This window comes from Salvelinus fontinalis, chromosome 1 (assembly GCF_029448725.1).
Source record: "Salvelinus fontinalis isolate EN_2023a chromosome 1, ASM2944872v1, whole genome shotgun sequence".
NCBI lineage: Eukaryota > Metazoa > Chordata > Actinopteri > Salmoniformes > Salmonidae > Salvelinus > Salvelinus fontinalis.
In genome coordinates, this window is record NC_074665.1 from 49,097,626 (window position 1) to 49,114,623 (window position 16,998).

At 44.8% G+C, this 16,998-nt stretch overlaps 1 protein-coding gene across 3 annotated transcripts in view; it reads right to left on the minus strand.

Moving 5' to 3' along the window:
- The window catches only part of LOC129856842 (uncharacterized), a 52,317-nt gene extending 39,893 nt beyond the window's left edge, over positions 1 to 12,424 (minus strand). Inside the window, exons 1-3 of one of the 3 annotated variants that reach the window (XM_055924558.1) lie at positions 10,320 to 12,424; positions 10,087 to 10,219; positions 8,480 to 9,958 (exon numbers count right to left, since the gene is read on the minus strand). In XM_055924558.1, the coding sequence (XP_055780533.1) occupies positions 11,062 to 11,901 (840 nt within the window). In that variant the 5' untranslated portion in view covers positions 11,902 to 12,424 and the 3' untranslated portion in view covers positions 8,480 to 9,958; positions 10,087 to 10,219; positions 10,320 to 11,061. Of the gene's footprint in view, positions 1 to 8,479; positions 9,959 to 10,086; positions 10,220 to 10,319 lie in introns of those variants that run through there. The other 2 variants (XR_008759817.1, XR_008759818.1) reach the window with 2 other exon arrangements.
- Positions 12,425 to 16,998: the final 4,574 nt, after the last annotated feature.

Below are 16,998 nucleotides of genomic sequence, written 5' to 3' on the forward strand. Positions count from 1 at the left end.
CCTGGATGTTGCTGTGCAGCAAGCATTCAGTCGCCACAGTCGACCGCAGCGGCTACGCTGACAGCACTTCACAGGGACCACGGACAGCGATGGCGGGGTGACCAGATGGCCCTCCCCACTTAGGGAGGACACCGACACTAATGCACACACAAATATAAAACACACACACCACCCATATAGACCACGCTTTAGCTTCCATCAAAGACACCAGGATAATGTGTGTGGGGGGGCTGTTTGTGTGTTTGTTTGTATGTGTGTGAGTGAGTGAGTGATTGCATTTGAGTGCCAGGATGTGTGTGTCTGTGTGTGTTGGGTGGCATTGGAGGTTTTATGTGAGTGTGTGTTTACAGATGTAAGATCTTAGTTTGATCACCCTGTTGTAGGAGAACTTTCCTGCAATGCAGGCAGGACATTTTAGTGTATTTTAGGTTTAAAAAGGCTTTTGAAATTTGTAATTTCCACTTTGAAATTTCAGACTTGATTTTCCTTTACCCCTCCAAAAATATCAACCCCTACAAACCCATTAATTCAAATCCACATTTCCTGTTTCTGCAGGATTACTTTCCAAACTGGCTCCAATTAAGATCCTGCATCTGTATTTGTGTTTGTTGGAGATAAAGTTCCATAGTAGTGGGATGGAAAAAGATGGCAATGCGGAGACTTTGACTACAGTTCCACCACATTTCAAGTCACTTTCATGGCTAGGCATTACTATAACAGCTAGAGCGTGACAGACCTGACCTCATTATGAATGAAGTTTCTCTTTCCCTATAAATCCACAAATGCAACTACCAGCAGACAAGTGACGATGGAATACAAACACAAGTAAACAAACAACGTATTAAAAAAAGTGTCGTTGCAGTAGATACAGTATATGAATCATACACTGTATTCACATTAACTGTTAAATAAAAGAGAAAATGAAAGTGTAACTGTAGCTAGAAAAGCAGAAACAAAAATGAAACTGCACATCTCTTTCTCTCTCTGTCAAAGTCCTTTTGTTTGTAGTGGATGGGGGCTGAATGTTGCCATTCAAGTGGCCATTTTTACCCAGGACAATATTTTCGGAGCTTTCGGAGGGTTCCGGCTTCCCTTTCCTGTGGTTTATGGGGCGACCGAGCAGACGGGAGGAGGGAACAGCCAAACCCAAATGTAGATGCTCAACTTGGCAACGCCACAGCAGAGTATCCTGACCAGACAAAAGAAGAAGAAATACAGCCATTTATTTAGATTTCTGTGGCGGTTTTGCGTGTTTTGAGTTCTAGACTTCCAGACCCCGGGAGGATATTCCGACGGAGGATGAAGACAGATGAACACTCTGACTGACATACTCATAGAGCTTTCCGGACTAATGTCATACCCATGTGTGTAAACAGTACGACTCTGGGTTTTATGTGTCGTCCCCCTCTACCGATCCGATGTAGGCCCGACATCAATTACAGTTCATTACATCCCACTGGGCTCAAACTGGTTAAATCAACGTTGTTTCCACGTCATTTCAACCAAACCCGCAACAACAAAAAAATCGATGTGATGACGTTGAATCAACGTGGAAAACTGATTGGTTTCGAAAAAAAGTCATCAACGTAAGGGCATTTTGTCTTTTTTTCACCAAACTTTTAACCTAAATCCAATGACATGGTGAATTTTATTTTTGATTTCACGTTGAAGTCATGTTAGTTGACAACTAAACCAAATGTAATTCAAGAATAGACGTTGAACTGATGTAGGTGACCAGCGGGAACGTTGCGTTGAAACTATAATGATGGAATTTGGGGACGGCTGTGTCATTGTCACCAGCTCACTATCTATCACCAGTGTAGGCCATTCTTCTCAGAGCTCAAAAACCTAACCACTGTCAGCCAAGGTATGGAACCAATTTAGCAATGCTCCCCCTGTCTTCTACTGTGTGGATTGGTCCAATTCCTGCGGTGCACATCTTGGCCCGCCTCCAGCTCAGTAACAAGCAGACTCCACCATAGGGGTTGGAGGGGGAGAGAGCTTATTACCCCAAAAAACGGACAAAACCGCAAACTACCAAACATGAGACTCCCTGACTCACCTAGGCTCTGAGGAAGAGCTCTACTTGTAGAAGGGTGTTTCTACATCAGCACATGCACACACAAACACACACGCACCTCTTCACAAACTCTCATTCTTTCTTTCCCACACACACAGCGAGTGCCGCCATTGGCTGGACCCCTCTGGTCAGGGTGAGTGCCAAGCCCCAGGCTGAACACTGGAACACTGGCAGCCTTGTGCCTGCTTTTGGAGCCGCTGGATCTCTCAAGCTCGTTTCAAAATACACTGCGGCTTCAAGGAACAGCACTCTCAGCAGTTGGGAGGCCAGCCGCGGAAAATGTAGATGCAACTAGATGAGGGGGGGGGGGGAACGCTGGTGTAATTTATGTTCTTATTCACGTTTGTTACAGTGAGCATTTTCCTGATGCTTCTAACACGCTTTAGGGAAGAGTTGCTAGGGGCTTCGACATAGAAAAGTGAAGAAAAACAACAACATTATTTCAACATTATTTTTAGACAATTCAATACTGTTTCATGTTTCAAAACAAGCGCTGGATTTCTCTGTACGTAGCGAACTATCGGCGCTGCAAGTGTAACATTAACCGTCTCATTACATCTGATGAGAAAGTACCATGAAAAGTCCTATTTTGACAGTCTAACATGAAACGCCATTGTGAATTCCCATGAGAATTCAGTCCGAGAACACAAGGCTATCCCCTCTGTGATGAGAGCGCTGGTCTCGGAAAGCCCGGGTCTGACATCTCACCTGACGACTACTGCATAATAACACCTTGTCGCACTAATGGTTTGTGTAATGACTGCTTTACCCTGTAATCTCTCCCCAATGTGTCTGTGGTAACGGCTATCATATCAAACCAGGCTACGATGGTATCAGTGACGCAACAAACCCCACTGTAGGCATGAGATGGGTGGAGAGTCTGGACAGCCACTTCAGTCGATAACTGGTATGATGCATTCTTAGAAAGTCAGGTTCCTAGGTTTCTCTCGAAGCTACCCTTTGATGGCGGCGTGGGAATCGACCTTGTTGGATGTTTGCCCCGGAGAAGGTTTTAGTAAAAGATAGGCAAACCGACACACACTCTCACTCATTCACATACTAATTGCAATGCATCAACACAGACAAACTGAGTCCTGTTAAGATCTCTCTTCAGTCACTCCGCCAACTGACATTCACCTAATAACAATGGGTAGTGATGTTCTGGATGTTACTTTCCAACGATGGTTTGTAGAGTAACACCCAGGGCAAAACATAACATAACCCACAGTAAAACATCCAGGTAAGGTTGAAGAAGTAACATGAAACAACTACTGTTCCATCAGAGGCGGCAATCAAAGTAGACCAAACCCTCAACAGACTTTCATTTCCCTTTCATCCTTTTATTTCCATGACTGGGAGATATCAAGGTGTTTCTACTGCCTTTATAGTGTGTAAACTGTTCAAGCCCCCATAATGCTAACAGAGTAGCAATTGTCTGGAGGGTTTGTTGGCCTCTGTAATCCCTACTCTTTTATAGGCACAACACAGAGATGTAGCCTAATACGGTTTTGCATACATTTTGACAAGCTTGGGTTTCCCCCCCAAAAATGTCAATAGCAAGCTTTTTTTCTCACAGACATTTGTTTTTGATAATTCGTCAACAATGGCCTCAGTGTCAGGTGGTGTGTCCAGCTCCGTACATGACTACAAACACAAACCTGCTCCACTTTTGGAAAAGTACTGTTGATTTCCTCACTCTTCTTCAGGGGTGTGTAATGCCTGAGGGTCTGCATTCAACATGTTCGGTCTGTTCTGCTCATTCACACCTGCCCATTCACACACCATTGAGCTATGAGAGACAGGTCGTCACGCCCAGGAGAAAACAGAGGGGGGGGGAAAAACGACTTTTGCAACCATTCGTCTAAAATCGGATTTCACACACAGTTAAAATGTGGCCCGAATCTGAGAGGGAGAGAGAGGAGAGAGAGAGTATGGTGGGAGGGAAAAGGGGGGAGACCGGAGAAGGAGTGAGAGAACGAGGGAAGGAGGATGAGGTGGGGGGGGGGGTTCTTCCTGTCGCCATTCCTCACTGCCCACATAGACAGCCAGGGAATCTGGGCGGACTGCAGGCCACATGACATTTCAGTCCCTCTGCTGCAGAGTGATGTGTTCCTCCGCTCTCCCGCCCTCCTCCTGCCCTTCAAAGCTTCCACATGTCATCTCCCACCACAAAAACAGAGGTGGGAAGACTCACTGGCGCTACTGCTGCCTCAGGGTGTCTGGCGCTAAAGCTGCCTGCAAATATAGCAGGGAGAGGAGGGGGAAGGGAAGGAGTGAGAGAAAGAGAGAGACGATGTGTACTAAAGCCAAGGCCATCAACGTGTGTGGATAGAAGCTGTCTGTTATTAAGGTGAGAGCAGAGAGATGAGAGCTGTCTGTTATTAAGGTGAGAGCAGAGAGAAGCGAGACAAGAACTGTCTGTTATTAAGTTGAGAGCAGAGAGACGAGAGCTGTCTGTTATTAAGGTGAGAGCAGAGAGAAGCGAGACAAGAACTGTCTGTTATTAAGTTGAGAGCAGAGAGACGAGAGCTGTCTGTTATTAAGGTGAGAGCAGAGAGGAGAGAGACGAGCTGTCTGTTATTAAGGTGAGAGCAGAGAGACGAGAGCTGTCTGTTATTAAGGTGAGAGGAGAGAGGAGAGAGACGAGCTGTCTGTTATTAAGGTGAGAGGAGAGAGACGAGAGCTGTCTGTTAAGGTGAGAGGAGAGAGACGAGAGCTGTCTGTTATTAAGGTGAGAGCAGAGAGGAGAGAGACGAGAGCTGTTTGTTATTAAGGTTAGAGCAGAGAGGAGAGAGACGAGAGCTGTCTGTTATTAAGGTGAGTGCAGAGAGGAGAGAGACGAGAGCTGTTATTAAGTGTCACTGCCCCAACCACACTGCCTGTCTCTCTCTCAAACAGACACGCAGCGGCTGACTGAAGTCAGCTAAGTCTCATACACCCACCCACACACTGGTAAAATGAAGAGACACTAGGACACTGTCTGTGTGGCCCTAGACCCCATCACAACCACAAAGACAAGGATGATACCCATAAAGGTTGAGGAAATGGAATAGATCGCACTGATCCTCCAATGTAGAATTCATGTGACTTAAATCTCTGTCACATTCTGTATCTGTTCCAGTTAGCAATTTTCCCCAAGATACAGAACTTTCTGTGACTTTAAATGCCTACAGTAGATGGCCATTCATGGTGAATTGATGACTCTGGGCCAACTGATTGCTGCTTGAAGACCACTAAATGTGCAGATTGATTTAAGGCATAATCATGCACTTGGCTTTTAATCTCCTGAGGGTTTCTGAATGAATGAACAAATGAGTAATTGGGTCAGAGACGAGCACATTTTGACCAAATGAAGCTGAGCTATCCGCTGCCTGCGAGACGACGACGCCACGAGATTTGGCAACAAGCACATCTCTGACTGGTCCAATTATGACCTAGCAATGTAAGGACAGACACTGGAGACGAGAATCAAGTACAGGGAGTGAACATTTAATAACCACGGACAGGAACATAATACGGACAGCATCCGGACAGGGGAAACGGAAATGACAATAATGGCGACATGGGGAACCAACGGAGGAACAGACAGTTATAGACTGGGCAATCAACAACGGGAAGGAGTCCAGGTGAGTCCAGTGAGCGCTGCTGCGCGTAATGATGGTGACAGGTGTACGTAATGAAGGGCAGCCTGGCGCCCTCGAGCGCCAGAGAGGTAGAGCGGGAGCAGGCGTGACAAGCAATAAGCACATCTCTGACTGGTCCGATTATAGGCCCTGGGGACCAAGTGGTGCTTACCAAGCAATTAGACATACTACTTAAATCAGGCAAAAAGAACATGTACACAGATGACTCAAACAGATGAGAGAGCCGATGAAATAACTAGCTTACAGCTGCTAATATGAAATTGACCTGACTGAACTATTCTGAATCTAGGTTCAAGTTCATGAGTAGAACGGTTTCATACATTGAAGCGCTCCACATTGATATTACCTCAAGTTAAAAATAAATAAATAAGCATTTCCAAGCAACTGTTTGTTGGCTGCCTCTTAAACTCTCACTCCCATGACAGCGTTATGTAGGCCTATGGGCATTCAGTGAGACAAACAAGCCTAAAGCGTCTCCAAATACTTGGACAACTTCAAAGCCTGTAGGTCATCTATACTTCGCTGGCCTCTGACAGAGCGCTCCAAATCCGTCACCGAGGATACTGTTGTGTTAGGAGGGTTTGTTGTGTTTGTGTCGCTCCAATGGAGCTGCACGCACCGTCATACAGCGTAACTGAGGAGATAAGGCGTCCACACGACCAGCTCCTGTCTGAGTGTGTTGCCAGGGGTCACCTTCACCGTCTACTGCTTGGTGATGACAGGTGCTTTCAGTTTGACTGGTTTGGAAGCTGCTAATTGTCTTAGTTGTGCGAAATAGGACCGTAAAGCATAGCGAAAACACCGGTATCTCCTCAAGAGAATCAAATCAACCAAATTATATTAAACAACACGTGTAGACTGACAGTGAAATGCTTATATACTGTACACGGGGTATCAGAACCGAGTCGATGTGCAGGGGTACAAGGTAATTGACTTAGATATGTACATATGGCAACAGGATAGGCAATAAACAGTAGCAGCAGCGTATGTGATGAGTCAAAAAACGTTAGTGCCATAAGGGTCAATGCAGATAGTTCAATAGTTAACCCAACAGTCTATGACTTGGGTGGCTGGGGTTTTTGACAATTTTTTGGGCCTTCCTCTGACACCACTTGGTATAGAGGTCCTGGATGGCAGGGAACTCGGTCCCAGTGATGTACAGGGCCATACACACTACCCGAATGCCAAGCAGTTGCCATACCAAACGTGATCCAGCCAGTCAAGATGCACTCGATGGTGCAGCTGTAGAACTTTTTGAGGATCTAAGGGACAATGCCAAATCTTTTCAGCCATCGTCGTGCCCTCTTCACAATTGTGTTGGTGTGTGTGGAACACGTTAATTCCTTAGTGATGTGGTCACCTAGGAACTTGAAGTTCTACACTCGCTCCACTACAGCCCCGTCGATGCGTATGGTGGCGTGCGCAGCCGTCCGTTTCCTGTAGTCCACAATCAGCTCCTCTGTCTTGCAGACGTTGAGGGAGAGGTTGTCGTCGCTCTCTGACCTCCTCCCTATAGGCTCTCTAATCGTCGTCGGTGATTAGGCCTACCACACCTTTGTGTCATCAGCATATTTGGTGGTCCTGCGCGGCCACGTAGTTGTCGGTAAACAGGCAGTACAGGAGGGGACTAAGTACTCACGCCTGAGGGGCACCCATGTTGAGGGTCAGCACGGTGGATGTGTAGTTGCCTACCCTTCCCACCTGGGGGCGGCCCGTCAGCAAGCCCAGGATCCAGTTGCAGAAGAAAGTGTTTAGTTTCAGGGTCCTGAGCTTAGTGATGAGATTTGAGGGCGCTACGGTGTTGAACGCTGAGTTGTAGTCAACAAACAGCATTGTCACATAGAGTAAGTGTTCCTCTTGTTCATGTGGGAAGTGCAATAGAGATTGCGTCATCTGTGGATCTGTTGGGGCGGTATGCGAATTGGAATGGGTCCAGGGTGTCTGAGATGTCAACAGAGCAAAGTAAGGCCAACAAAAGTATGTACAGATGTAGGATCTTAATTTGAGCCAATTTGCTACAGCCAAAATATAAATAGCAGAAACAGGAAATGTGAATTATTATGTCGATTATAACTAACGGACATTTTTGTAGGGGTTGAAAATCAAATCTGGAATTTCAAAGTGGAAATTAAAAACTTCAGAAGTGTTTTTAAACCTCAAATACACTACACAATTTATATTTCTCCTGCAACACAGTGATCAACCTAAGATACTACATCTGTAACATGTTGTAATAAACTTGTGAAAATAATACTCTCTCTAGCATACACCAACACAGCCATTCCAGAATGTTTTACCAACGGTTCTGTAGCCCTTTCTGTAAGGGTCCTTGCTATCTGGAATCCTTGGGAATTCCCTACCCCCATTGAAAATGAAATATAAACTGGTAAAGGTAAGGGTTAAGATAAAGGTTAGGGTTAGGTAAGAGTTATGTTTAGGGTTAGGTAAGAGTTATGGTTAGGGTAAGAGTTATGGTTAGGGTAAGGGTTAGGCTTAGGTTTTACAGTAGGGTCGTCATAAGGATCCCAGATAGCACTAAACTTTCTGTAAGAGCAGTACGCCTGCAGCGGTCAAGTGTCTACTGGTACAGGGTAGAATGAAGTCGTACACAATAGACACTGACCTCAGGCCAGTTTGGCACTTTATATCCTAATGGCTTTGGGGTGGGTCAACTGATCCTAGTTCTGTACCTAGAACCACAGCTTCCCAGAGCAGTTCCTCCTACGCAACATGGGAGCAGGAGCAATCACAAAGAACCAAATTGGCCCAGCCTGCAGTGTCAGACAGTTGGTCTTTACCCTGACACAGAGAGCCTCAAAGTCCAAATTTATGGCTCTCTGGAGGAACCACACAGAAGTGCCACAGGGCACCAAACGAGAAAAACAACTTGAGGAACAAGAGAACCGAGTGAGGCATTTAGGCCAACTCCAACAGTGAAAACTAAGATGATCATTTATAGTCAGAAAGCAGACTCATTCCAAAGCCTACCATTGTGAAGGATGAGAGTTTTTCTTGAAAATGTCAGTCTGTGTAAGATTGTTAGACAACAACAAAGCAATGAATGTGTAGTGGCAGCATCAGAGGTAATGCACACCTTTAATTGAGGGCACAGTAAATATTACAAATATATATGTGGTTTGTGTTGTCATAATGCAACAGTCATTAAGTGATTGGAAAAGCAAGAAAACAGTTCAATTGTCTCCATAAACTTGAAATCATGATAGTAGCCATAGTGTTTGAACTTGAGAAATGTCTGTTTTGTAAAGCTCTGAAATAAGAGGCTGATATAAGAAGAGATGGAAATATGCCGACAGTATGATGTCACAGAGATCTCCAAAAAGGGTCACAACCACAAACAAACAAAAGTAATAATACATGCCTCATTCTTACTCATCTCTCCTTCCTATTCAAAGTTTAGCCACATACAGAAGAAAGTTTCAAATTGGTTTGTAGCCTGTATGGGAATAATGTTGTGTTCAATTTTTAAGAATACATGACCATGAATGAAAGACACACAGACTAAGACCTATTTAAACAACTACCGTCAAGACAAACAGGCTTGTTTTAGAAGTATGAATTCAAATGTCGGGTCGTAGTATTTTATAGGTTTAAATGTTAGACAAGACTGCCCTCTTCTGGAGAACTGAAGAAATACAAATTCATGGAAAGACTGGCCAACAAGCTCAATCTAAACACACATTCAAAGTGTTGTTGGACCATGAATTGTCCGTCACTTACATTTACAATTATTAATCAATCCATTTATCAATACTGTATTTTCAAAAAAAACGAATGAAAACGCTGCAATTTATTTAATGTATTCAATCTTATCTAAACATAGTTTTTCTTTTAGGGCTCCTAGCAGTAAAAGTGCACGAAGTCCTATTTTTTGTTAGTGTTCCCGATTATTCAGTTATTTCTTTATTTTCAGACAATAACTCAACAACCAATTTGTAAAAGGTTGTAACATTTGGCATGAAGGTGAAACCCTGAAAGAGTAACTGGCATGCCAAAAGTGGCATTGATTGGCCCCTAGGTGGCGCTACAGTAATCAGTCAAATTCTAAAACACACAAAAAAAATCCCATCTAAACTGAGATGAGCGGGGTGAGCAGGGCATGTGAAAAGCAGGTGAACAGAAGGTCAGGTTCACTACATCTTTTACTAGATGCAGCAGCACAGAAGTCTACGGAGGAAACGATTGACTCTGCTCTTCTTCAACTTGACCACATCTCCTGGAAATTACACAGAGGATCAATGTCTCATACACACTAACCTTGCGAAAGAATCGAACACGGGCAAGTAGATGAGGTATAGCACAGCGTGAAAAGACTTAATGACAAGGGACTCTGTGCAAACTTACCTGACTGGAGGTCAGCTGTTACCTCATTCATTTCTCAGTGTATAGAGGCCGTGCTCAGCGGAGTTGACCCAGGAGTCTCAGGTGGTGTTGTCAACAGGTTAGTTGACACAGGAGTATTCACGCGCACAACAGACTGAAAGCAGAAAATACACAATACCATTTTTTACAACCAATTTACTAATAGTGATCATTTCTATAAAAGTTTGAGAACTCAAAAAAGTTGTGTTGCTCACCTCAATGGTCTTTGGAGCTGGTGTTCGATTCAATCACCTTGCTCTCCTTCTGTCTCTTACTGGATGGGTTCAGATCAAAGTGTCACAGCTGGGGCTCGATGTCAGCCAGACGTTTCTCGACCATCGTGTTGGCCACCATTAAACATCTCTCCTCATCCCCAGAGAAGGCTTCAATCCCCAGACCACTGGAGTGGGTGATAGTTTTTATTATTTTTTTTTTATCCCATTTTCTCCCCAATTTTCATGGTATCCAATCGCTAGTAATTACTACCTTGTCTCATCGCTACAACTCCCGTACGGGCTCGGGAGAGACGAAGGTCGAAAGCCATGCGTCCTCCGAAGCACAACCCAACCAGCCGTACTACCCGGAAGCCAGCCGCACCAATGTGTCGGAGGAAACACCGTGTACCTGGCCCCCTTGGTTGGCGCGCACTGCGCCCGGCCCGCCACAGGAGTCGCTGGAGCGCGATGAGACAAGGATATCCCTACCGGCCAAACCCTCCCTACCCCGGACGACGCTATGCCAATTGTGCGTCGCCCCACGGACCTCCCGGTCGCGGCCGGCTGCGACAGAGCCTGGGCGCGAACCCAGAGACTCTGGTGGCGCAGTTAGCACTGCGATGCAGTGCCCTAGACCACTGCGCCACCCGGGAGGCCCAGTGGGTGATAGTTGACACACTTCAGGTACTCCCAGTAGCTCTTACTGTCAGAGTCAGTACACTTCTCCAGCTCTGTGGATCTGTCAATGACTGTGGGATCTGTCAATGACTGTCTGAACCAGCGTGCAGAACTGCTTGGCCAAAGGGAAGGACGTTGACACTTTGTCGTTTGGTGCAGGAGGAGAGAGCTTCTCCAGGAATCGGACGAAAATTTGCTTCAGAACGGCCCGTGCCGGGGGCAAAGCCTGGTGGAGGGCGCAGTGCCGGGCATACATACAGTGTACATGACCAAGCTCACCTCCATGGTATTCATCATTACCAACTTTTTTGTTGTTCGAAGAGTCCTTGGCCTTCTTAATTTCTTCAACCACAAGATGAACCATGTGCCTCGTTAGCATGGTGGTGCTGTAAGTTGTGGCAAACTTTAAGATCTTCTCTGTGCCACCATAGTGAAGGTCGGTATGGATGTTTGTCATCTCAAGGATCTGGTCCCAGCCCAGATGCCAGTTGGCTTTCCGCTTCTTCTTCATAACTGACCCCCCACACAGCAAAAGCTGGTTGATGATGTCATCTGTGAGGGGCCGGTCATGAAGGTTGATGATGCCTTTCTCCAGTGTCCCACCATAGATTAGGATGGTTGTCAGACCAAAGCTGGTCCTCAGGAGCTCTGATGGGATCACCAGCTGGTCAGGGCACTTTGGAGGAACCTCGTTCCAATTGGCCACTGCTTTGGCCTCTGATAACCAACCATGAATAGAGCTGAATGTAATATAATCAGTGGGCGCTTCAAACAGTCTCTGGACTTTAGTGGTCACAGCTACAATGTCGGTGCTGATCAGAGAGAGACTTTGGATGAAAAGAGTCCTCTTCAGGTTCTCTGGGCTGCCTAGGCGCTGGATCTTATGGTTGAGTGAGTGGACCATCCTGACACCAGTGGAACGGGAGTAATAGACCTGAGGTGCAGGAAGGGCCTTCAGACCTGTTAGAAGTTCTCCACCACTGCCTTCACCATGGTGACAGCCAGATCACTCAGGGCCAGTCACAGGGGCCTTTTCATCTGGTAGGGCCACAGGGCCTGAAGCAGCCTCGACAAGATGTTCACCACCACATTAGAGGAACAGCACAGCTTGGAGTAAGGATGGAAGGTTAAGCTCTGGGAAATGCTCGTCAGAATTCTTACGACCTCGTTGCAGACCTCAGGGTTGCTAAAAGATACGAGCCAGAGAGAAGGAAGAGGTCCCTGCACTAGTCATTTCACATACTGTAGCATCAGGGTATAGAGCAAGGAGCTGTAACAAAGAGAGTGAATGTGACTTGCCCGGTTGGAGAGATCAATAGTATCGATGGCTAAGGTTGGTGGTTGACTGAGGTTTTTGGTCAAATCGCTGGAAGCCTGATGTTCAAGGTCCCTCATTCTGAATTAAGTTTGGGCTGCCACAGAAAACAGGAAGTGCCCATTGCAATGAGGAAAACATTTTGACATAAAAGATCAATGAGAATGTCAAAATGAGCTTGTGGCTATGTTAGACAAAAGAGCTCACTAACTATACATTTCCACTTCATTTATACTGTACCTAAGTCTCTTAACAGGTTAGCTACGTCATTCCCTTTCTCTGCTTCCTTTCTGAGCCGTCAAATCAAATACGGAGCAACTCAACTTCCCAGCTATTTTTGTCCCCACTAATCTCACATTGATTTTTTTTATTGAGCCTTTTTATTGACAGGGAATCACAGTGGTATTGTACATTCGTGTCAGGGTGCGTTCTGACGGTTCAAGAATCCAGATCGATTTGAAAATGCACAATGTCTGTTAACGAGATTGAACCATCATATAGGCCTAACTATAGTGTATGTTTGTTGATTGGAAGTTATTGCCCAAGCTAACAATTACAACAATTCTGCAACATGTTATCTTAAAAAAAATGATATCAGAGAATATAAGCCGGACCAAAGTTATTATTATACATATTGTTTTTGTGAGATGTTTTTGGTTATAATGCGCATGGAAGATGTGTTTTTATGCTGATCCAAGGTCAGTTTGGCACTCTCACTGTTTGTTTTATTATTTCACTTTGTCCTGCATTGTTGGAACTCTGAGCTTAATTTCACTGTACCATATAGTTACATCTGCAACCCTGTACATGTGACTATTAAACCATCACTAAGTTTGCTGACGATAAAGCAGCGGTAGGCCTGATCACCAACAACGATGAGCCAGCCTAGAGGGAGGAGGTCACAGAACTGGTAGTGTGGTGCCAGGACAACAACCTCTCCCTCAATGTGAGCAAGACTAAGGAGCTGATCGTGGACTACAGGAAAAGGCGGGCCGAACAGGCCCACATTAACATCAACGGGGCTGTAGTGGAGCGGGTCGAGAGTTTCAAGTTCCTTGGTTTCCACATCACCAACGAACTATCATGGTCCAAACATACCAAGATAGTCATGAAGAGGGCACAAGAAAACCTATTCCCCCTCAGGAGACTGAAAAGATTTGGCATGTGTCCCCAGATCTTCAAAAGGTTCTACAGCTGCACCATCGAGAGCATCCTGACCGGTTGCATCACCGCCTGGTATTGCAACTGCTCGGACTCTGACCGTAAGGCGCTACAGAGGGTAGTGCAAACGGCCCAGTACATCACTGGGACCAAGCTTCCTGCCATCCAAGCCCATAAAATTGTCCATTCCATTCTCCCAAGTTATAGACTGTTTTCTCTGCTCCCGCACGGCAAGCTGTATCAGAGCGCCAAGTCTAGGACCAAGATGCTCCTCAACAGCTAAAATCGCCACCGTACTATTTACATTGACCCCCCCTCCTCCCTTTTGTACACTGCTGCTACTCGCTGTTTATTATCTATGCATAGTCACTTCACCCCGACCTACATGTACAAATTACCTCAACTAACCTGTACCCCCGCACACTGACCCGGTACCGGTGCCCCCTGTATATAGCCTCATTATTGTTATTCTTATTGTGTTACTTTTTATTTTAGTCTACTTGGTAAATATTTTCTTAACTCTTCTTGAATTGCACTGTTGGTTAAAGGCTTGCGAGTAAGCATTTCACAGTAAAGTCTACACTTTTTGTATTCGGCGCATGTGACAAATAAAGTTTGATTTGATTAAAACCTAAACCTAATAATTTACCCCACTAAAACAGGAACTTTATCCAAGACCACTTGAAATAATGTCAGGCCTACTGAACAGAAGGCTACATTCCACAAGAGCCAGCGTGACAAGTTGTAACCCTGCCGCATTTTGAAAACGAAACAGGCAAGCGGGTGTCGTCATTTAATCAGGATTTGATCTGTTAACTAGCTAGCACAGAAAAAAAAGTTGTCTAGTCTTGAAATACACAAAGCAGTCTAGATTGTCAGTTTGTTACATAGAACAATATTTGAACACAGTGTGATATAAGTAACACTAGTTAAAATCCATTCATAAACATTTCTCACCTCAGTAGTCCACTAAGCCATCCCTACTCATTTGTTCCTGTTAAGATGAACCCCGGATTGTGCTAAGATAATCAATGAGGAATAAAGACAACGAGCCTTAGGGGCCATTAAAGCAGCTCTGTCAAACCAATGGGAGGTGAGGATAGGCTGCGTCCTGACTAAACTCACATGTTACGATCTGTGGCAGCCTGCCCATCTGATAACACACAGTACTTGTCAACACCAGATTACAGGCCACAACTCAGACATTTGGTGTCGTATATCACAGGTTGGTTGGTAGAGGCCTCTGTTTTGGAGAATGTACAGCGCCTTCTAGATGCAAGTGTCACGGGGTCGAACGTGACAGTTTCTAGGTCTGGGTTGAGCAAGAAGAGTGGAAGCAGAGGCAGACAACAAAAAAGGGAAGTTAACATTTATTTCCTTAAGGCATAGTTTTCTCCACAAGTTGAAATCAAAGTTCAGACACGTTCTCAGTTCACATTCCAGTTCCATAAATCATGTCCACACTTGGTGTCATTTTCTTATTCTTTTAGCTTTACAAACCATGCTATTTAAAATACAACAAACCAACACAAACCAAACAAAAAGAGGCAGAGGAAGTGACACAGTCCAGCATGCAGGCAACCATTTCTTCATACATTCTATTTTATCATACTCCATTTTAGCCATCTTCTCTCACTAAACAAAGCCATTACATGCTCTTCTCAAAATTTCCAGCATGCCTACAGACTGCATCACTTCCTGTTGACAGCCACTGAGAAGCACAAAACAGGTGGGTTTAAATACATGCAGCGCAAGTCACATGGCCAGGCAATGAACCAATAAAAATACTTGTTAGATTAAACATTGCAAATGAGTCACACCTGTGACATAAGTACAGGTTTAGTATATGATACCTTGGTCTACCCATATGGGTTGGCCAGCGTGCAGGTTGAGCAGAGTTTGCCATTCTGGGACTATTCCACTGGTTGGTTAAAAATCAATTCTCAAAGTAATCATTGAATGTACAACCCCCACATGATCAAAAGAAAGCAATAAGTTCGAATGAAGTCAGGAACGCACAAGTCACATTTTTGCAAAGAGGGCTCAAATGTAATAATAGCCTACTTCCAGAGGACTCTGGAGGCCATTACCGGGTACAAATCAATTTGGCATGTCCCATTACTTAGTCCATGTACATGGTGAAGGATGCAACCAATCAAGAACAAAAATCTTTGAAAGAGAACCAATTCCAAGAGAGCACAGACTGTTCCTACTGTACTTGTCAAAGCAGATATACTTCATATCAACACAGGCACTGAAGAATCCTCCCATATTTCAGGCGTGTAAAGATGTCAGAATATCTCTAGTATTGGGCGAGTCTCAGACCACCAAGAAAGTCTTTCGAGGCAAAAGTAACAGTTTTGCAGCTAAGTAACTGGGTTCAAGGGGTTCCAAGGAAATACATTATACTTGAAATCGGATCCTTTCTCTACGGAGCAAAGTCCAATAGCACTGCATCCCTCCCTTTTCATTGAGAAGTTCGCCAGCTATGAACGTAGTGAAGATAGCAGCCTCCCGTTGACTTTCTGTTGGAGAGTACTGTACCCAGGACATTCTGAACATGGTTATTGTAGGGACATGATTGGACTTTGAAGTAGCATGACGTGGCCATGTTCATAGAGTAGTGCAGCGGTGCGCCTGACGGAAAATGTCACCCTTACCGTTAGATGAGAAGACATTCAAATGACACAGAGGCAACGCAGCAAACGGGTGAATTACCATGTCGACATCCCATTGAGTTTCCGAAATTGTAATGACACGATTTCTTTTAAAAAAGCGTGAATAGAAGGAATGCAGTGATCCATGTCAAGTCAAAATCAATCCCCAGTGGAAGGCTGGGATTGTTCGACTGCCACTGGTTCACTCTGTGTATCATGGAAATATAACGGCCAAGTCATCATAGGAAGTAGGAAGCCATTTCACATGCAAATGAAGGTCCTCGGATTCCTTTTGATTTGCCACTCAGCGTTAGCCGTCGCGTCTGTGGGAACAGGACACGAGGGTTGTTCTGGTGTAATTGCCTTTCAGCTCAAATTGCCCTGTTTTCCTTGCTTTGTGGAGCACCTGTGCAGAGTTCCAAGCATTTGATGTGTGTGTTGCCCACATTTCAAGAGGACATCCTTAGAACACCCGATTGACAAGTAATTGCTCCTTGAAAACATTTTGTAGCCGGATTATACTGGAAAAAAATGTATTGCTCATAATGAAAAGGTTATATGATTGAAGTAAAACCGCAAGCATTTGAATGACTAAGCAGTTATTAACGTCTATGGACTAAGCAACCAAATATCATATAAAAGGCTTTGTTACACTAATTATCCTCTAGAGATAAATGGATGGCTTTTTTAAAACAATTATTAGTCGATTTGTGTCTCAAAAAGAAATATATATAAAAACATTTCAGCTGTTCCAGCACAACATGACATTGTGGTTCGAGAGCGTCGCTCTCAGCTGGACATCACACTACCCTCAGTGCTGTAAGGAAAAACCATCTGCTCGCTATAGCCATCTCTCTCAAGAAAAGCC